This window comes from Staurois parvus, unplaced genomic scaffold (assembly GCF_062004578.1).
Source record: "Staurois parvus isolate SC_StPar_1 unplaced genomic scaffold, SC_StPar_1.0 ptg000157l, whole genome shotgun sequence".
Classification (NCBI taxonomy): Eukaryota; Metazoa; Chordata; class Amphibia; order Anura; family Ranidae; genus Staurois; species Staurois parvus.
In genome coordinates this window covers 8,636,699-8,659,146 of record NW_028317953.1, presented here as the reverse complement: position 1 = coordinate 8,659,146, position 22,448 = coordinate 8,636,699, and the positions used below count along the sequence as shown (strand labels likewise).

General features: G+C 40.6%; 1 protein-coding gene across 1 annotated transcript; it reads left to right on the top strand.

The window, feature by feature from the left end:
- Positions 1 to 941: 941 nt before the first annotated feature.
- Positions 942 to 20,544, top strand: RIOK3 (RIO kinase 3). The gene is made up of 13 exons (XM_089675738.1): positions 942 to 1,309; positions 8,193 to 8,314; positions 9,362 to 9,507; positions 9,966 to 10,073; positions 11,658 to 11,767; positions 13,380 to 13,523; positions 13,619 to 13,746; positions 14,066 to 14,248; positions 14,791 to 14,950; positions 15,082 to 15,162; positions 15,427 to 15,516; positions 17,314 to 17,421; positions 19,666 to 20,544. The coding sequence occupies exons 1-13, from the start codon at positions 1,271 to 1,273 to the stop codon at positions 19,771 to 19,773; spliced, it is 1,527 nt and encodes a 508-aa protein (XP_089531864.1). The 5' UTR covers positions 942 to 1,270; the 3' UTR covers positions 19,774 to 20,544.
- Positions 20,545 to 22,448: the final 1,904 nt, after the last annotated feature.

Genomic DNA, 22,448 nt, shown 5'->3' with positions numbered 1-22,448 from the left:
CCCATCATTGGGTTTAGTGGGAGGAATAGTGCCCCATCGTTGGTTGTAGTGGGAGGAATAGTGCCCCATGGTTGGAATTAGTGGGAGGAATAGCGCCCATCGTTGGTTGTAGTGGGAGGAATAGCGCCCCATTGCTGATGTTAGTTGGAAAAATGATGCCTCTTTTCTGTCAGTGAGAGGAATAGTGGCTAAATGGCCAGTAGACAGGCAAAGGGCCACACTTCTGGGACCATTTATCTATTGGACAGCTGTTTGTTGATATTTATGTGGGCAGCTGTATTTTGGTGAAAGGACAGTGATAATTCTCTGAAATTGATGGCACTAGTGCAGGGTTGATTCGGGGTGTAGAACTGTGATTATTTCACACAGGACAGTATGTCATTTAATGATCTTGAACACATAGGGCAGCATGGCATATACTGCCTGTCATGACAACATGATATAATAGGATCCATAACAAAGACGTCATGCATCCAGTAAGGAGTGCCATCTCCATAGTAACACATAAAGTGTCTCCTATGTACACACCCGGTTTTACAATTCTATAATGACAGCCTGTCACGCACACCCCCCACGCCCACACTGTCCACGCTCTGTGCGACTGACTAAGTACGGGTGACATCAGTCAGCAGATCGGACACTAGAGCACGCCGAATACAGCCTTATTGGTAGACATTTTACCGGAGTTCCTTAGTAAATGACCTGGAGAAAAGTCAACAATATGGAATAACATTGTTCTATCGCTTTGTTCAGCGACCTTCCATTTATAATAAGGAATGTTCGACCACTTTAGTGTGTCATTTCTATAACTCTTTTACTGATATGTGGCGGGAAATGAAGCCGGCACGAGAACAGAAAAGTCCGTTCTGTCAGGTCTACCAATCACATTCCTCAGCGGTGAGGACATGCCGTGTGCAGGAGGGCGGTCCTGGGGCAGGGGGAGGAGAAAGATCAGGCTACTCCCAGAGTGCATTGCGTTGTTCCGTCATCCCGGTATAGTAGTCGATTATCCCGACTGTCAGCCCACACACCGAGTCCAGCCGCTGTCTGTGAGTGATCTCAGCTATCTACCGGAAGCAGGACAACCCTCGGCCATCCCCTCCGCCTTGATATATCTATACAGCCAGTGACGTCCATAGAGGAGCGCGGAGAGACAAGTCCGGACATCTCCTGTACTGTGCACAGTCTGCCTTCTCTGTACATCGCCGCTACGACCACCCCACCGACCATTCCTTCCACACCCAGTGCCCACTCTAGTCTGAATGAGAAGATGGAGCAAGGGGGAATCATCGCACCCGAATCCCGGCCGGTGAGACAGCCACCCTCTACTACCCATTGGCCTATCTCTGTGTATATATGTCCCTGGCACAGCTGGTGTCACACGAAGCCCATGTCCGCAGAAGGACACGGCTGCCATATTGTCCTCCTTGGACCAGCCGGCCTCTGCTGCCCATGTGACTGGGGAGAAGGTTAAAGGGGAACTCTAGGCTAGAACGAACTCCCACCCCCTGCTAACACCGATACGTACTGCTCTGTAGAAGGAAGATGTGTATACCTAGCTATTCTCCCAATGCTCTGTGCCGGTCATATGACCAGCTCCCAGTGCTGGAGACGATGGATGCCCTATAGCAGTGGTCTCCAAACTGTGACCCGGGGCCAGATGTGGCCCTTTTCTTGCTTTTATCCACTGACACCAGCAGTGTCAGTGGGGGGGGCATAATTCTCCCCCCCCCCCCCCAGCAATACTAGTGATTGGAGCACAATTCCTCCCAACGACGCCAGTGATGGGGCACAATTCCAATGACGCCAGTGAAGGGGCACAATTCCTCCCAATGACGCCAGTGATTGGGCCCAATGATGGGGTACAATTCCTTCCAATGACACCAATGATGGGAAACAATTCCTCCCAATGACGCCAGTGATGGGGCACAGTTCCTCCCAGTGATGCCAGTGATTGGACCCAATTCCTCCCAATGATGGGGCACAATTCCTCCCAATGATGGGGCACAATTCCTCCCAATGACACCAGTGATGGGGCACAATTCCTCCCAATGATGGGGCAGGGTTCCACTCAATGACACCAACTATGGGGCACAATTCCTTCCAATGACACCAATGATGGGGCCCAATAACACCAATGATGGGGAACAATTCCAGTGACACAATGATGGGACACAGTTCCTCTCATTAGTACAAAAAATGGGGCATTGTTTGCTCCCACTGTTACTGGATCATTTTCTATTTGAAATGTCCACAGTTCGGCCCCCCTAAAGCATGAAGTACAGTAAACTGGCCCTTTTGTATGTAAAGTTTGGAGACCCCTGCCCTATATTAAGCCTATGGGTGATGTCACCACCCGGCCATTTCATCAGGTGTCTGTAATCTCTCCTCTCCCCTGAAAGTGGGTGCTGGGGAGATCATGTGATCAGACCGGGGCTCTCAGAGAATAGGTAAGTATAAGTATCTTCCTTCTATGGAGTAGTCAATATAGGAGTTAGAAGAGCAACGGAAGCTGGTTTAGGCTTCGTTAGATCTAAACGTGTGCACTATGTTTTGCAAGTTCAGGTGCGACTTTCATAGACATCTACGCAATGAAGTCGCACAGATGTCTTCCAAGTTGGACTGACCTCAAACTTTGAAATCGTGCAAATTCAAGTGAAGTCGCCCGATTTCAAAGTCAGATTCAGTGTGACCGAAGACTAAAGTTAATGTGGTTGTAAACCTCTGATGTAAAATATGACCAAACCATATCCCTCTATAATGTCTACTTGCCTCAGTATCCCTCTATAGTGTGTACTTGCCTCAAGAGCACTAAGTGTCATTTCTGTCTGCTGCTTCTTCCCTCTGCTATCTGCACAAATCACTTCTGACAAGGTTTCTTGACACCAGGAGAAAAACGGTGACAGGGGAATGACCTCCAGCAGATTGACAGCCTCAGCTCTGTTCCTATGAGCTTTGTGGAGAGTGGTGTGTCTCTTCCCTCCAATCATTTATAAGAATTCTCTTCACTGAGCTCTGCAGAGTGTAATTTCAGCTTTCTGACCCCCTTTTTTTTTTTTCTGAACTCTGACAAGCCTATTAATTCAGCCCTTTCAACAGATGTAGAGAAGACTAGATAAACAGGTACAACTTCTGCAGAATTATTTGTTTAATCTCTGTGTATCATCTGAGGCTGATCACTTCACTGGGTATATGTAAGGGTTTACAACCACTTTAAAGTAGAATTCTAGGCTAAACCTAACTAATTTTAACAGTGTCCCCTTATCGAATGTATGCTGACTAACCTATACTTATGACTCTACCTATACCGTGACTGTATCTAAAGCCAGTTCTCCTGGTCCTGTGACTGTATCTAAATTTAAAATGGAACTTCACTCTTTCAATCAACATTGAAATCAACTTTTTAATCCTTATGCTGCTAGCATTATTACATGGATAGGAAAGTATATCATATGTACTTGTGTTAAACTTTTTTTTGTTTCTTTTTTACATTTCTTCAGTTACTTCCTGATTATGTCATACATCCCAGGAGTCTTCAGGAGGGAGGGTTTTCAGCTCAGCCAATGCCTGAGCTAAGGGCAGATGGATTCCAGAAATTAAATGCTACATGAATCATCTGCACTTACTCAAGATGGCCACTGCCAGAAATGCCAGGGGGTGTTTTTCAAAATGATTTCTCAGCAAAATAAAGCCTGGAGACAGGGATAGACAGGGAAGTTTGCTTTGAATATTACCAAAGAATGAAATAATATTTTTGGTTTGTGGTGCTCAGATGCAGTGTAGTTCCATTTTATAGTAGAAATCCAGGCTAATCGTAACTAGTTTTAAAACTGTTATCTATATTCAGCTCATTCAAGTCTGGTCACTTGATCACCTGAGTCGGTCAGCAACGCTGCAGGGGAGAGGAGAGAGAGCTTTACAACAGCTGGGAAAGCCTGAAGTGGTGACGTCACCCATAGGCTCCCATGTCCCCTCCATTACCGGCAGTTCCTTTCCGCAGGCTGACACAGGGAAGCCAGATCACCAGGCCAGAGTAGACTGAAAATAGGTCTGTATATACACTGTAGGAGTTAATGTTCATGTGACTGTCTCTAAAGTATATTTTCCTGGCCATGTGACTGTATCTAAAGTATATTTTTCTTGCCATGTGACTGTATCTAAAGACAATTTTATATTTATTAGAATAGTGCAGGCTTAGAACCACTGTCAGGTTTTCTTTTTCTGTCCCTACTAGTGAGATTCACTGTCTTTGCCCTGGTGACCACTGGTCCGAGAAGTGACAGGCAAAATCCCAAGTTGTCACCAGTACAGAAATCTTTAGAATGGTTACAATTCTATATTTCTGTTTTGACCTGCAATCAGAAATGGGCATGATCTTGTCTTTGTTCAGAATGGGGTTCATGTCTGAACCTGGAAGCCAGCTGTCATTTCCTGGTGCAATGAGATGTGGTCATACTAGGTCAATGGCGTCACAATTATCCCTGCTCTTTGTAATGTGGGGGGGGGGGAATCCCATGCCCACAGCTTATTGGACCAGGAATGACAGCTGGCCTCTGGGTTTAGACTTCAGCTCAGTACAAAGTAGTAATTCTATATGGGTTCTACTGTTACCTTCAGAAGGTTTGTTAGTGTCCAAACCCATATGTCCAAGAATTACTATATTCCTGTTGCCCTTAATGGAAGGGAAAACAAATCCTGTTCCATAGTACTAGAATTGACTGGTTGGTTTGTTACAAATTAAACAAAATGTTACTTTGTTTAATTCTTTTATTAGATGGCACAGGTCTCCTCCCATCCTGGTGACTCCTGGCAGATTGTTTAGCAGCACACTCACTGCTATTTAGTACTGAACTATGTTTATGAATTACTGCTGTGCTTTGTTCACCTGTTGCACAATATCTGATTTTAGTGATGTCACTCAACTCAGGGGATTTCCAGCTGACTCACTGATCATATCTTCTGTGTGCTACTGCTTTGTGATGCTGCATTGGCCTGCTTTGTGATACAATATATCTCCGTTTATAAAGTCTGTTTCCTAGCCATCAGTTGGAAACCAGGACTGCGTGCGAGCAGCCAAGCTGTTTGCGCTCAACTGTCACGAACATTGTCTTCTTGGTATGTGGCTATGTATTGGCAAACGTTCACAGATTGCAGGCGGGAAGGGGTTAATGAAGCCTTCATAAAGAATTCCTATCATTCTCTTAGTCGGGTGTCAACCCAAATGTGATAGCAATGGAATATGACTATATAATTATAGTGTGTAGTGGTTCACCAAAATTAATATTCTGGTGCCGAAACCAATACCGAAAATTCAGAATGCATGTGCTTGAAAACCAAACCAAAATGCCTGCGTATATGGGGAGGCTCCAATTTATTTATTTTTCTACTTTTGTGTATATTTTTATTTAATTTTTTTTAAATTTATGATTTTATTGCTATCACATAGGGGACCAATAGTCCCCTATGTGATAGCATATGAGTGACAGGTCCTCTTTGTAGGGAGGGTGGGGAGAGGAGCAGTGGAGGGGGCAGGAGAGGGAGCAGTGTATACAGAGAGGCTCCATCACTGGCTGCCGCTATATGTTGGTACCGATTTTTTAAATGCAATTGCCGGCTTTTTTTTTTCTCTTCACAATAGCTCACAGAATTAGCTGTCCCTTTCCCCAGAGCTAAAGGAAACTTTTTTTTTTTTTTTTATCTGGGGAAAGAAACAAAAAGGAAACATTGTTTCTTTTAACTCAGGGAAATAAAGTAAAAGGAAACTTTGTTCCTTTTAGCTGGGGGAAAGTGACAGCTGATTCTCTGAGCTATAGTGAAGGAAAAAAAAGCCGGTAAGTACATTTAAAAACTGGCACTGACATATACTGACAGCCAGTCACTGTATTCACTGCTCCTCTGCTTCCTTTCTCCGCTGCCGCCGAACCCCCCCATCTTCAGTACACACAGACTCCTGTATCGGCACCTGTACCGGCTAAATTTTTCCTATCAGCAAAATGCCAATTGGGCTATTTTCGGCCGATATGTTTCGGTGGCCGAAACTTTCGGTGCATCCCTAATAATGCGTGTTCTAAGAATATACATGCATGAACACTTTTTGCACCATGGGTATGGAAAGTGGAGCTTCACTGCATCTGAACACCACAAACCAAAAGCACTATTGAATTCATTTTGAATATTGAAAGCAAATTCACCCATCCATACATGTCTCCATGCTTTATTTTGCTGAGAAATGACTTCAAAAAACACTGCTTAACATTTCTAGCTGTGGCCACCTTGAGCAAGGGCAGATGGTGCATTTAGTGTTTACTACCTGGAATCCATCTGCCCTTAGCTCAGGCATGCAGGCAGGTGGGTTTGCTTAGCTGAGAAAACCCCTCCTGAAGACTCATGAGATGTATGACATAATTTGCTTAGGCAGGGACACCAGGATGTAACTGAAGAAATGTAAAAAAAAAGGTTAAAACAAATAAACCTGATATATTTTCATATCTATTTATTCATGATAGCATCATATGGATTAAAAATAGTCCTTGTTGAGAGTGAAGTTCCGCTTTAAACAAATATTTAAAAATTTAAAGCTGTTCTAAAGCCGTTTTTCACCTTAATATCTTTTATGCATTAAGGTGAAAAACCTTCTGTGCTGCAGCTCCCCCTCCCCCAGTCCCCTTCCTTTTTCTTACCTAACCCCGATCCAGCCATGTGCACGAGAGCAGTAGCTCTAGCCACTCTCTCCCGCCTCCCTGGGCATATTGATGGCAGCGGGAGCCATTGACTCCCGCTGCTGTCAATCAAATGCTGTGACACCGAAGTGGGGGGTGGGGCGAGCTGCCCACTCTGTGTCAATGGATGTAGACAGGGCGGCTCAGGAATGAACCTGCATGGGTGCCTCCATGGAAAGCGTTTTTCCATGGGGGCATCGGCCAAAGAGGAGGGGCCAGGAGCACCAGCGAGGGACCCAGAAGAGGAGGATCAGAGCTGCTCTGTGCAAAAGCATTGCACAGAGCAGGTAAGTATAGGTATGTTTGTTTTAATTTAAAAAAAAAAAAATGGTATAAGATCACTTTAAAGGAGCTCTATGGTTGCAGCATACACTTTCATTTTTATATAATCAGTATTGTAACCGCAATACAAAAAATAGTTTGAATTTAACAATACATTTTAAACTTAATTGAAAAATCTCCTTTCATGTTGTAACTGCTGTCTTTCTGCTGTTCATCTTTCCACAACATCCTGGATTCCCTGCATGCTTTGCAGCTTACTGTTTACTTTACTTTTCTAAGGACTACATATCCCATGGTACCTTGCTGCCTGCAAGCAGTGATTCCTGTACTGACTCTGCCTCTTGAACCCCCTCCTCTCAGCACCTCTATAGTTCAGAAGGCAGGCTCTGTGAAATGTGTGACATAGCAGTGTTTGCCCACAGGATATAGTAAATACATGTTACAAACTACAAGGGAGTTCTTCACAAAGTAAGCTTACAAACTTCAAGACTGTTCAAATGAATATGAATAGCCTAGAAATAACTAAAATACAATGTAGAAATGAATATAAGACTTTACATTTTGACCATAGATATGATTTAAAGATGAACCCAAGGCACAAATCATGCATCTGTGTAATTTAAAAAACCGCAAGCAATGCAAGTACTTGATTCTGATTGGGTCTCTGTACTGCATAGCTCAGAGAGGGAAAGAGAGAAACAACATAGGTAGGTTATCATGTTTTCTGCAATGCAAAACGCATGCTGATATGAGGAGAGTTCAAGGTGACAGAAAAATAAACTAATTGCTGCGCTGCTTCTCCTTTCACTGTCCAGTCACATAGTGGGGTGTAGGGGAGGGGACATGTAAGTGAAGTGAAATTGTAGCAGAGAAATTTTATCTCCCATCCCCTTCTGGATAGAACTGTGCTGTGTGGCAGACCTGTTTAGATCTCAGGACTGGATGGATAGAAATATAAATCCTATTTAGTTGTTTTCCTGGAGTTTAGCTTTAAGTAGTATTTAAAAAAAAATAAAGAGAGAAAAGCGACCGGTACCATTTATCTATCTGATTGTCTGTTTGCTTTAAAAACTAAAAACAAAAAGAGTAGATTTACATCATTGTGAATTTCTTCTTTATTTGTTGTTTTTTGATACACTGTTTACTAGTTGCTCATCACATTGTGTGTAAAACTTCTGCACTTCATTTCAGAGCCCTTGGGGTTTACCTGCAAAGCCTGTGAATCAGTGCTCCTTGGCGGACGTCATGAGTGAAGAGCTGGCCAGAGAGCTGCAGCTAGAGGAAGAGAGACATGTATTCCCAGAAGAAGTGCTGTAAGTTCTATATCAGCCTCAGTCCTCTCATTTTTTAACTCTATTATTCCAGGTGATCACTAACTTGAAACTGATGTTGAATAAATCTATTGCAATATATACAATCTGTACAAATATACATTTTTCATTATATTTACTGTATTTGTGCAGATTCTTAATTCAGACTTTTCTTATTAGCTCTTTAAGCAGGCTTGAAACCTAACAGAAGAAAGCAGCCACACTGCTCATGGACAACATATATCCTTTATTAAATGAGAAGTAGGGCCAAAGCTCCTTTGTCCTGCACTCCTGTGACCGTTACTCAGCTGTCAGCTGATATCACTGAGCTGGTGCAGACTCTGGAGAGATCTCAGCATTTAAATTGGGATCCACCGATTGCTTAGATCAACAGCTAGCTCAGCCTCTCCAACCTCCTCCACCACCTGGCACCACAGCACTGGAGGGGCAGAGCAGAGAGCGATCAGCGGTCTTGGATCTCGAGTACTCGGTTTTAGAGGTGGTGGGGGACAGATGCAGCATTGGATCAAAAGTGATTTAAAAGGAGAAGTTCAGGAACTACAAAAAACCCCACCATACTCTCCTTGCTGGATGCAGCATTGGATCAATGCTGCATCCAGCTAGGTGAGTGGTGTGTTTTTTGTTTTTTTTTGTTTTTTTTTTGCTCCTGAACTTCCTTTTTAAATACAGTATGGGAAAACCTAATCCCCCTAAAACAATTCAAAGTCCTATGCAAGTAATGCAGGAGTTATTAAAAAATAAATGCCAGTTGAAACTGGTGTATAAAGTACCAAGTGCATATAAATTAGAATATTTGTATCCCGGCTGGGCAATATGGAAGCACGATAAGTTCACTAACAGTGGCATTGTACTTTTAAGATTGTATTAAGCAGTTATTGTTTTTTATGGGGTTCATCCTCCTCCTTTTTATGCTAGATACAGTAAGCAGTTATTATTTTTTATGGGGTTCGTCCTCCTTTTTATACTGGATACACTTACCAATGTGCCTTGTCAGCTGAATCTGTTAACCTACATATTTTTCTTTTTTAGTGCTGATGAAGGTGCTTTCCTAACAAGTGAGAACATTGATACATCAAGTGATGCTGTGTTGGCTCAGATGCTGCAGATGCAGTTTGACAAGGAGTATGATGCTCAGCTTCTCAGAGAGGAGAAGAAATTTAATGGCGACAGTAAAGGTAAAGTGGCCTAATGATGAAGACAGTATATGGCCAAGAATATATAACTTTGGCCCCTTTCACACAAAGAGTCCGATCAGGTCCACCTGTCAGTTTACCAGGCAGATCTAATTGGACCCTCCAATAACCCCTATGGACTGGCGAGTGTAAACTGACTTGTGCTCTTTTATACCTTCCTACCTCCAATCCGATCAATTCCACGGAACAGGATCTGTCCCCCTTTGTCTAGGCAAATCAGATCTGAGGGTAGTCGGGTGTAAATGGACAGGTGAAGTCAGTTTATATCCGCCAGTCCATAGAGAAGAGTGGCCTCGGTCTGTGTCCACCCTGAAAAAACTGAACAGATATGGACCTGTCATTCGTCCTTTCTGCTATGATCAGCAGACAGATCCCCTTTCTGATCTAATTGGAGTCTGCCCCATGTGAAATTAAACGTGGAACTCTGATGTTGTTTGCAGTTTCCATATCCTTTGAAAACTATCGCAAGGTGCATCCGTGTGAAGATAGCGACAGCTCAGAGGATGAAGTCGACTGGCAGGATACACGCCATGACCCATATAAAGCTGGTGAGAATACTGATGATGCTGTATGGTGGCTATAATTATACTCTGTTGAGACCTCATACTAGATTCCTGGCAGGATGCCACTTCAAGCTCTACAATTTAAATTCTGATACTCCTATTGGTCTGGGTCATTAGTAAAATACGTTGTAGCTGTCGTCCCACCTGTAGGTTTGTTCAGAACCAGTTTTAGACCTTTAAATGGACCTTAACCCATAACAACTTGATTAAAAAAATGTTCTTTAGCAAGGAACATACATTCCACATTAATATTTATGCTACCAAAATTAGTGTGTGCTGTAAATTGCCTCCAGAATTCCTGTTTCTTGTAGTTGGAGGCTACCATTTTGCTGAAGCCCAGAACCCCCGAGCAGCAGTAAACCTTTAGGCTGTCAGCAGATCAGCCTCTACATTTTCAGCACAGTGCCGAAAAACTGAAAGCAACTGAGCATGTGACAGTGCATTACTAGACTTAAATTTCTGACTAAAGTTCCACTTTAAACACAGAAGTTAATTTATTGTAAATGCTTTGCCTAAAGAGATTTGGCAAACATTTAACAAGGTACATAAAGCTGTTTTGACAATCTTATGACAGTGTAAATGTTTTAGGACCTCTCAAAGTGATCACAGTACTGTCTCTGTCAATACCTTCATCTACTTTCCTGTTCAGAAGGTTAGTGCCATTTACTTCTGAGCCAAGATTATTATTATTCAGGATTTATATAGCGCCAACAGTTTGCTCAGCGCTTTACAATATAATGGGAGACAATACAGCAACAATACAGTTCAATACAAGAGTGATAGGAGGGCCCTGCTCCTTGGAGCTTACAATCTAGGAATGTTGGTACAATCATGTTAATCCTAGTGCCCTGTGCAGGACAGAGATACAGGACTTGCCACTGCTACACTGTTTTTGAGGATGCATGTCCTGGGGCTGTCATGCTTACTTGGCTGTTTGGTAGTGCTAGTCAAACACACCTATTTCTCTTGTTCAAACCTTGGGCTTAGTGAAGAAGAAATCTTATAGACTCCTACACCCTTGCTAAACCGTCTATTATATTCAAGGAGCCACAGCAGCATGACTACTTGAACAGTGACTACTTCTGATAGGATGCAGTCCCTGTTCAGCCATCTGTTTTCCATTTGGCTCCTTCAATTTCTTTAATTTTTTTTCTGCCGAGTCTGATGGTGCTGAAATTTCAGCTGTGTATGGCCTGCTTAAGTCACTAACCTGGAAGAATGAGGTGTTTATTAGTTATCGGTACAGCTAATGTGCACTTGTTTTACCTTTTTTTTGGTTCAGTAACACAATTATGAATTGGGAATTAGGATTGATAGTCTCAGAGCATGCAGCTTAAAAAAAAAACAGATTGCTTGTATCCTGAGAGACTCCTTCTAAGCTGTTATTGATGGGAGTCGCTACAACGAGGCTTCATTACAGTGTGAAAGCATCCATTGTCACTTTGGAACCAATGGAAGTTCATCAGTCATTATGTCAATCACTTTTGTGATGAAAATAAGAAAAACGTTCTTGAAATGTTAGTGATTCAAAAATATGTTCCAATGATGTTCTCATATGTTCATATGCAGATAAACCAACCACCACCCCTAAAAAAGGATTCATTGGTAAAGGTAAAGACATTACAACCAAACATGATGAGGTAGTGTGTGGCAGGAAGAATACAGCTCGGATGGAGAATGTAAGTAGAGGAGAATGCTCTTGTTATATACTGTTTTGAGGAATAGCGAAATACCAAATTATTTTTATTTACAAGATATATTTATTTGACCCATTGATGTATTACTGACCACTTTTTGCAAAGCACTAGACGCCATTTTTCATATTATTGATATTGACCTTGGATTTGAAAGAGCTTACAGTGTAACATCTCAACCCCAGTCATTTGCTCACAAGAATTTTCACAACAGCCATTTTGATAAAGGCAGTTGACTTACTGAAATTTGGGTTGTGGGAAGAACCTAGAGTACCCAGAGTGCTGCTTCCAATTATTTTACCATGTCTCTAAATAAAGGTAACCCTATAGTAAAACTAGAATTATGAGACTTTACCAAAATTGGAGCAGGCAGAATCTGGGGCAGCTTTGCATGGCAACCATTCAGCTTCTAGCTTTCATTTTCAAAGATTAGCTGGTTGCTATGCACAGCTGCGCCATATTCTGTCTGCTCCAGTTATAGTAAATTTCCCTCAATGTGTTTTGTAGGTTACACACACTCGCACCCGAACTTGCTTGATCTTTTATATCAGTTTTTAATTACTTATATAAATTTGTTTTAATAACCTTTCTTTGCAAAAATGAGAAGTCAGCAATAAAATCTTCCATTCTTCTTTAAAGAACTAGCAGGCTGGCTATCATGCTGACTTTATTCAATATGTTTTTAACTAACCTCCTATACAATTAGCAGAGAAGGCCATGTGACTTTTCTAATCTGTCTGCCAGCAGCTCTGCACAGAGGGCGGCCTTAATCGCCCATCTGAATAAGCTCTTAAAATCAGCATTATATATATATATATATATTTTTTTTTTGCTAGAAAATTAGTTAGAACCCCCAACCCATTTTAAAATTAAAGTGCAGAAAACAGGAGGTTAGCAGACCCGAAACCCATGCTGAGTGTGTTGAATATGAAATGTTCATATTCAGTTTTTCATTGTTACATGATTAAAAATATGAAAAAAAATTTTTATATAAAAAAGTCAAAATGGAAAAAATGCTATACATTCCCTTTTTAACAGCTACGTTCAAACACTGCTGAACGCGTTAGCCTGGGTGCCTGAATGCAACTTTGAAATCGCGCTGCTTCACTTGAATTAGTGAATGATCAGTGCGATTTGTACCTCCAATTTCACTGCGGCTTGCAACGTAACTTCATTTAACAGAAGTTAATGCAAGTTGCAATGAAATCGGGAGGGGAAAAAAAAGTAGTGCAGGAATTATTTTTGAAATCGCGCTACTTCAAATCACACTGATTAAGAGTACAATAGAAATACATTAGATGCGTCTTCAGGTACGATTTGTAAATTACATGTTGCACCAGTGTGAACCAGGGCTTAGCTAGCATTCGGTCAAATGCTTAGGTCAGCTTTATCTTCGAATGCCAATACTTAGAAAGGGTTTTCGTGGTTAACTTAGTGGAAAGTACTTTTTTTTTTTTTTTTTTTTTTTTGTATTCTGAGAGAGCAAATTTGATTAACTATTTAATTAGAACCGATAGAATATGCTTAATATTTGCTGTAATATTCATAGTAAAATTTCCACAATGTGGTGAACCTAACCTTTATTTAAATCTTTCAGTTTGTCCCAGAGTTTCAAGTTGGAGATGGAATCGGAATGGATTTAAAGTTGTCCAATCAGGTTTTTAATGTATTAAAGCAACACTCCATCTCTGAACAGCGCAAAAGTGCCAGAGTGCATGACAAGAAGGAAGTGTCAACAACTGTAAGTCCAACACTGTCATCTCTTTACATTATATTACTCACATGCATTCTGTTTATGTAGATGGCTCTAAAACTTTCTGATTTAATGTGTTACAGGAAAAAGTGGTGGATCCAAAGACCAGACTGCTTTTGTACAAAATGGTGAATGCTGGGATACTGGACACCATTAATGGATGTGTGAGCACTGGAAAAGAATCAGTTGTGTTTCATGCTAATGGAGGAAGGTATGGGGATAGTAAAAGCTTGAGTCTTAAAGGATTGGTTACCCAAACGTGATATTTCAGTTGTGGCGAGTTGAACCAAATGTCATTGTCATATATCTCTTGGCGCCTATTGGTGAGAGTTCTGCATGTTGGCTCCTGGATCTGCATTTGCAGGCACAAAGGTCATGCTGTTGTATTATTCAGGTACTAGAAGCTCACTCAGATCAGTGTTCACCTATAACTAAAATATTACTTTTGGGTGGATTAGACTTTGAAATGTTCTTACCTGCCATGCCATTGTTTAGCTTATATGTTGATTTTTGTTTTTTTATTTCCAAAGCCTGGAAGACAAGGCAGTACCTGCTGAATGTGCCCTAAAGGTTTTCAAGACAACTCTAAATGAGTTTAAGAACAGAGACAAATATATTAAGGATGATTACAGGTTCAAGGATCGTTTCAGCAAATTGAATCCACGCAAGATCATCCGAATGTGGGCAGAAAAGGAAAAGCATAACCTGAAGAGGTATGCAGAGCTGCATGCGGTATTGAAGTATATCAGAATGAAGCAGTGGCAGGTGGAGGAGGATTGCTAGAGATGAGGGTTGATGGCATGTTAAAAATAAATAGGCAGAGCTTGAGCCATGGTACCAATCAACAAATGTATTCATATTACTGCCTATGTGTGCTGGCTATAAGGTAGTGACTTTTACTGGACCACAAAAAAGTTTCAAAGAAAACAAGAAAAAAGTGCATACTTGTTGTGTAGATTGGGAGTCTGGGAGCTGAAAAGCACATATAGCCATGAGTCTGACCAAATGGGGTTTATTACTCTTGCTTTTTTGCCCTCGTAGCCATTCTGAGGAAAGGTTGATGTCCTCAAGCATGTCCTGTCATTTTTGCACTGATGTTACTGACACTTGTTTTAGATGGCTTGGTCACATCAGCAAGCCATACACTAACTGATGCTCAGCAAGTAGCTAACCGCAAATGGCACAAAACAAATCTGTGTAATATTTTGTGATGTACTGTATAACAATTTCTCTTTCTACATGTGTTCTTGTACAGAATGGGGAAAGCTGGCATTCCTTGCCCAGAGGTTGTTATGTTAAAGAAGCACGTTTTGGTCATGTCTTTTATTGGGAAGGATCAGGTACCTGCCCCCACCCTTAAAGAAGCTAAGCTTGGTTTGGAGGACTCCAAAGCTGCTTATTACCAGGTCCTTGCTGTAAGTTTACATTTCTTATGACAGTACAGTATTGGTTATAAAACTGGCATTTGGGCTGAGATGGTGCAGTACGGCATTGATTTGAAGTTTAGAGCATGTTTAGGTTTATTGATTTGTCTCTTTGCTTTTAGATGATGAAGCAGCTTTACCACCAGTGCAATCTTGTTCATGCTGATCTCAGTGAATATAACATGATGTGGCATGATGGGAAGGTAAGTGCATTTGCTTACTCAGTAGCTGAGTCTGAAGATGCAGAGATAATAGATACACATATTAACATAATAAATTCTGTATCATAATAACTGCCTTTTTACGGTCTTAGTTTTGGCTAACTTGAGATCGTACGTTATAATACTGCTCGTGTAATTATCTATTTTTGAACTTGAAAGGTAAATGCATTTATTTTGTAAGATTGGTTTATTAAAGGTTTTGTTTCATTTGGGTGCGTTAACCAGAATTTTTTTTTTTCCCTACAGGTGTGGCTTATTGATGTAAGTCAGTCAGTTGAGCCTACACATCCACACGGACTGGAGTTTCTGTACAGGGACTGCAGGAATGTATCACAGGTACATAACGATTGAACATTTAAAGAACAAATCTGTGGTGGATTGTAAGCAACATGTAAAGAAGAATCACAGGCATGGTATATTACATTTTTCCAGATTGGACCAATGTTACTATGCATACACCACACCTGGCCAATGGAAATCAATCAAGAGACCGCTTTGCATTTTCTCATTGGACGAGGAGGAGAGCATTAGTCACCGCACCGCCTCTCCACTTCATCCAGTCAGGGAATGCTTTGCATTTATTCAGAAAATGCAAAGCTTTCTCAGAATGGTAGCAAACCTTCTGTATTCACAAGTTCGACACAGGTCCCATAAGCTAGTGGACATCACTGGAGTATCCGTGTCTACTTTTAGTGTTTTCCAGATTCCAGGGGTATTAGCCAGGTAAGGTGTATATACATGGTCCAAGCTATAAAAATTTAACAATATACCATGCCTGAAATTCATCTTTTATAGCTAAATATTTTAGAGGAATAATGAAGTTCGCCTGTAGTTTTGATATCAGAAAATACTCTTATTTACATAATGACTCTCTAAAGTGTTTTCCAAAATACAGACTTGAGATTATGAGAGAATATGCTTGTCCCTCCTGGATCTCGCCAGCATGGCTGTTAACATGTCGGGAGCATCATATGATCAAAATTTTATTTATCCTCCTGGTTCTGCATTCTTCATTTTTGGTGTGTTGCTCTGCATTTTGCGAGAAGCTACGCATCTGAAAGTGTGTTGCTGTACATGTTAACACAGTGCATCTGATGTGAAAAACGGATAGTTTATACTTGGTATCCTCTATGTCAAGGCGGTGACCTGGGCTGGTGGTCATGGCTGCAGACACAGATTACATGGATACAAGAGAGTTTAGGGCAGGCAACTGACACTGATAACCAGAATACAAGCCAGAGATCCGGTCAGGCAGCAGACACTGATAATCAGGAAAGAGTTCAGAGCATGGTAAACAGGAATCAATAGGATAAAGGTGCAGACTGGATAACAGAAATGCTCACAATGGCCACTGCAGCTAGCTTGAGACAACATTGCTTGGGTAGTGAGCTGGAAACTGAATAGTTAAAATAGACCAGGCAGTGGGAGAAAGCCAGTATGATTGGATGCAGCAATAACAGGCCAAAGACTGCAACACTCTGTTAGGATTCAAGTGTCAGGGGAAAATGATAGGGGAAACTGCACTGCTCTGATTGGATACCAATTGCTGATATGTCCTGCTCATATAGTAATGCAGCATTGATATCACTTTTGTCATAATATTTGTCTGGTTATTTTCTTATTTCCATAGCTTTGGATAGAGATGGGGAAGGATAACCATGTCAGGTTGTCTTTACAGCTATTCAGGGCCCCATTAGAACAATTTCCCCTCACTATTCTCTTGACTATGATTTCACCAGACAGGAAGTAAAGAAAAATCACCACCAGCAACAGGAGAGAGAGAGCACGCACAATGATTAAAATTAGAAGAGCAGGGAAGGAAGAAAGCCATTTCAGCATTTTGCCTTCTTGCGTTTTTGTGTTCCAGATTTCCTCCATTACATGTTCAAAGAAACAATTGTCACTGAGATAGTAAATGAGGAAATCTCTTTAATGATTCCCTGGATAACCGTAAAATCCGTACAGGAAGCTTTATCTTTCCCTACTTTCTTTTCTTCCCTATTTCATCCAAAACTAAAATAAATGGTTTTGGTTGCTAATACGTAAATGGCTTGCAATTCACTTTTTGCTGAAGTCTTTCCACACACCTAGATCTGTTTAATTGACTAAGATATTCTTTGTACTGCTCCCTAGTTCTTCCTGAAATGTGGTGTTGCAGAGACTCCCCATGAACGTGAACTCTTCAATATGGTCTCTGGCCTGAATATAACCTCTGATAATCAAGTAGATTTCCTTGCAGAGGTAAGCAACATTGTGGTTTATTTGTATATTATGTGCTGAATAAAAAGACCTAACATAACCTCCGTGCTGCAGCTCTGCATGGCTTTGTAGAATAAGAAAAGGTCAAATGAAAAGACATCTTGTTCACTGTCAAAGGAAATCTAGTTTAGGTATTGAAAATTAAATTAAACATACTCTAATAGTGTTTTTATATAATACAAGCAATTTTGTCATTTGTGTACAAAAATAATGTGTATGTGTGTGTCAACACACTGACAGCAGATAATAGGGGCATATCTAGACAATATACAAAGAAAAGCATATCCTGAATTTTCACTTGCATCGCATAAGGGGCATCCTTTTGGGAGCTTCCAAATGTGCCTTAAAGGGTAATGGCAAAAAAAAAAAAAAATAGCATATACAATTGCAACAGAAGTCCTGTTGTAATTGAATATTATTAAAAAGTGCCTTTCCTTTTCAATCAGCAGCGTTGTAATTTTCTATAATATGCAATATGGCTACATGGAGGTGTTCTGTACACAGAATGTGTACAGAACACTCCCCAGAAACCTAATTTCTTGCTTGTGTGATTGGGTCGCTGATTTTCCAAGAAGTCTACATTAACAAGTCTGATTTCTGGCACTCCCTGCAACAAAAATGTCATTTTTGTTGCGATACACCTAAATGGAAATCATGTCTAAAGGGATGCAAGCCCAGTAATCTTCCTCATTGGAGCCCTGCAGCTGCAACAGCTGATTGATAATTAAGAATCACTCCCATTCCCATTTATTTTGCAAACCTCTGTCTCTTCAGAATAACAAGAGGCAGGAATCTGAAGTGTGTTTAAAATCCTTTTAATGTATATAGATCGCCTAGAGGGGATTTTTGTTTTCTCCACAAAAGTGGAGTTGTGTTTTAAACAGTGCACATTAATTGTAAAATTATCCTTTTTGCTTTAGGCCAAATAGACTCGGGTAAATTCCCCCCTCCCATTCCCTTTGCTCCTCTACTGCTGTGTTTGTTCATTTAAAGCAAAGGGAGATACCCAGTACTTATTGGTATGGGGAAGCATCTGACTCTCTAATCTTTTTCCCACTAGCCCCTGTGGTGTTACATGGCATGGGGACGATACCTCCACCCTTCGTAAGTTCCAAGTCACTTGCTTAGCAGCAGGTGGCTAAGGGAAGATGAGAATTTTATGCTGGGGAAGGGAAAAGTTAGGCTGGCCATACATTATACAATTTTCTTGAGAATACCAAAAACCATATAATATGAGGTCAAACCTAAACAACACTTTCTATTGTATCCATTTAGGCAGGCCCTTGCACTACATAATTGAAGGTAAATCTAAAGGAAATTGGACAGAAAATTTAAAGAAAATTGCATAGTGTATGGCCAGCCTTAGGTGCATGTTTATCTATGCCCTGTAAAGGGTTTGGGAACTCGTTCCCACAATTCCGGGATTTTCACCTAAGCGAGAATGAAGTTCCCAGATGCCTGCAGCCTCTTGAGATACCATGCTTTGAATCCCAGGAGGCTTTTGGGGTACTGTACAGTACTTGTGCTGCGGCTTGTCACCAGGAAGAGACAGCCAGCTTCCAGATAATGTGAAAGAGAAAGATGGTGACGAGGGACCCAGTGTGCAGCAGTGATCTTAGGTACTGCAAAGCTGGATTTTCTGGGCATGTTAGTATGTGTTTGTTTTATGAAGGACAGCCAGGTGAAAAAATGGTAATATGGAATTAAAAAAAAAAAGAAAGGGGGAGGGTTAAGAGTTCTCAGGTTTATAAAGCGAAGAATGTTGTATTCACCAAACTTTTATTGCAGGCCAATTGGTCACTAAAACTTAAACCGCATGCGCCAGGAAATTACACACGCAGTGACGGTTTGGTGAATGTCACATTTATCACTTTATAAGTGTGTAGTAGGGAAGGGGAGCCTTTTCAAAGGTTTGAAATATTTTCAAGTTAATTCTACGCTTCTAAGAAATTAAACGTTATTTATTTGTGTATCTTGGCTCCTTTTAGGTGGTATCCAACATGTTCATGTTTGGAATAATAGGTCCTTATTTATCAGAGTGTCTGAAATTAGAATGATCTGCATTACCCTGAAGCAGCTAGTTGGAATAAACCTTTTCTTCGTCAGCTGTTTTTCCCCGTTTTAAGCTTGAATCTAACTTGGTGTTGTTGGGACAACAGACATTTGTGGTCCTTTACCCAGTTACCTTTTAATTTGTAGTAATGCACTTAATTCTCTTTCCACTAGATTGAAGCCCTGGAGAAAATGAATGAAGATCATGTTCAGAATCATTCAAAGAAGGTTTCTACATTCCAGAAGGATGATGATGGACCCCCCAGAATATACGATGAATAACCCTGCTGTGACGCCCATGCAGAGTTACTGAACAAAAAAAGGCAAAAAAAGGTTGTCGTCTCCGGACGACATTCACGCAGTGCTTCATTTCCCTGCCATATGCAGGTTGGAAGTGCTGATACAGATCACCATTCACCCTAGAGAACACAGTTCCTGATCTAGAGTATGTCTGCTTACAAGCTTCCAACATGGTTTGGCATGGCACAGATGTGCAGACTTTGCTCTGCAAGTTTTTAAAGATGGTTCAATTGCTTTGCTACTCAACAAGCCGTGTGAAAGCGGATGGGTTGATCCTAGAAAAGTGTGTTTAGGGTGACTGGTTAAAAAAAAAAAAATAAATATTGTGAGAGTGAAACAATTTTACTATGGAGTTGAGAGTGAAGGGGAAAACAGTTTTGCTCCAAATTTTGGTTTGAGCAAATATACGCTTTGGTAACTTCTGGAATTACAAGTAGTTGTCCGAAGGGTGCTGACACTTTTATTAAATAACTATATCTATATCTCTCAAAACATCTGAGATAATAAAATCTAAAAATATATTAACTTGAATAGTTTTTTGTTTTTATACAATATTGATATTAATAATAATCTGATCCTTTGACTCTAATCAGCCTGTAGTCTAAAAGTTATATCTAGAAAATAACAATGATGTGCTTTTTACTAAAGTTTGTCTTTACTAATATTTAATGACTACTACATAACAGACATAATTGTAATGTATCAGTGTAATCTCCAGGTCTGAAAAATAGAAATAAAGAGTTTTGAATTACATTTTTTTTCTGATTTACACATTTTTTCATATTAAAAAAAAATTGGTTACGGCATCTTACAGTTAAAAGGAATAAAATACACTAAACTTGCTGTTACATTCTTTTTTTCTGTTATTGTCCAAGAGGCCTTTCCTCCCTCCAAGATCTTCAGCTGCTGTTCATGTAAATACTTTAAGGTGTGTGGTAATGGCAGCACAGTTTGCTGGGTCCATCTCACTAATACAATCTGAAGAATCACAAAACTGGGTATTCAAAGTAATTAAAGCTAAGCTAACCGTTGAAAAGGTGTCATTTATGTTTTGAATGTGTATCAGTTAAATTATTCATTGGTTCCTTATATCTCCAACATTCAAAAAATAAGGAAAATCTAAGGTGTTTAAACTCCTAGATCACTGCCTGTGGTTTATTTTTTTTTTGGGGGGGGGGGGGGGTGTTACACTTCCTTTAGAGCACCCATTGTACTGCTTGATTGTACTCGCAGTCGTCCTGACATTTACCTGCCCCGTCCCTCATCTTGTCCAGTTAGAGAACACTTTGTATTCTCTGATCTCATTCACAGCATACAAAACGTTCTGTGAATAGACAAGAGCAGAGGAAGGGGTGGACAGGATAGCTTGTATATAGGAGAGACTCTAGTCTTTCTACTTGAAGCTTCAGAAGCTATACAACAGGCGCTCAATGAAGGTGTACATTGTAAATAGCAGCCAGCAATCCAGTAAGTGGCATCATCTGAAATTTTAACTATTTCTAACCCAGCAGATTTGTTTATTTTGATGCGAGAATGAGGTAACAATGAAATGGTCGCAACATTTGGCCAGTGAAATAATATAAAAATAACAGCGTATAATTTTAAGAACAATGTAGCAGTGCCGGGTCTAAACCAGGCCATAGATTATGCATTGTTTTAAAGGATAAGTTCACCTTTTGGAAACTGTTGATTGCTGGTGCAATGCTTTCCAGGATAAAAAAAAACAAAACCGTAAATGCACATTTACCTGCAAAAAAAAAAACAGTGCATTTATTTAATTTTTAAAAGTAAACATATACTTTCAAAATCTGAACACTTTTTTGCAAATTGAAAATGCTGGGAAGCCTGCAATTCACTGGTAGTCTTCCTACTTGCCCCCCTCTGGATCACTAGACACTGCTAATTCTCTGTGCAAGAGATGCTGTAAGGGAAGCTCTATAAGGAAATTAATGTATGGTATTTTTGGACTTGAGACTTATTTTTTTTTTTTTTTTAAAAAGCAGACCATGTCACTTGTTTCTTCTGAGCCTGCCATGAGCTGTACTTTGCACTTACAATTAGTGTAGGGTGATAGTAATGGCCACATTAGTCTACATAAATAGGCTCTGTGTCTGTGCATACAGACCAACAAATAAAATTATCCTTTTGGACCGGTTCACACTAGAGAAACGCAGTCCAGATGCATTCCGGATGCGTCTCCGTATGCATGTTTTTGACGCGTCCCAGTGCGGTTTTAATGTGTTTTTTACCGCATTCCAGTGCATTTTTTTTGTTTTGTTTTGTTTTTTTGTGTGTTCCGGTGCGGTTTTGATAAATTTTACCACGTTCCAGTACAGTTAGGTGCAGGGAAAGTGCAGTCTGTTTTTTTTTTTTTTTTTGTTCCCCCCCCTTCAGCAACTGGAACACACTGGAACTGCAAGCATTGATGTGAACTATGAAATTGACAACCATATGACCTACTGTCTGCGCGTTTTGAATGTAGAAGAAAGAAAGCAACTGAAATGCGTATAGTGTGAACTGGCCCTGAAGCAGAACTAAACTCCCAAAAATACCTCCACCTTCCAGCGATGCAGCAATTACACCCCTTGCTGGTTGTTGTCGTCCTCTCCCCTGGCTACCTTTCAGTATAGAGTTTTTTGGCCTCATGGTTGGCAGCG

Coding starts and splice junctions, on each gene's coding strand:
- RIOK3 (XM_089675738.1), top strand. CDS start 1,271: ATGGAGCAAGGGGGAATCATCGCACCCGAATCCCGGCCG. Junction 1,310..8,192: donor TCGCACCCGAATCCCGGCCG/GTGAGACAGCCA, acceptor ACTTCATTTCAG/AGCCCTTGGGGTTTACCTGC. Junction 15,163..15,426: donor TGATGTGGCATGATGGGAAG/GTAAGTGCATTT, acceptor TTTTCCCTACAG/GTGTGGCTTATTGATGTAAG.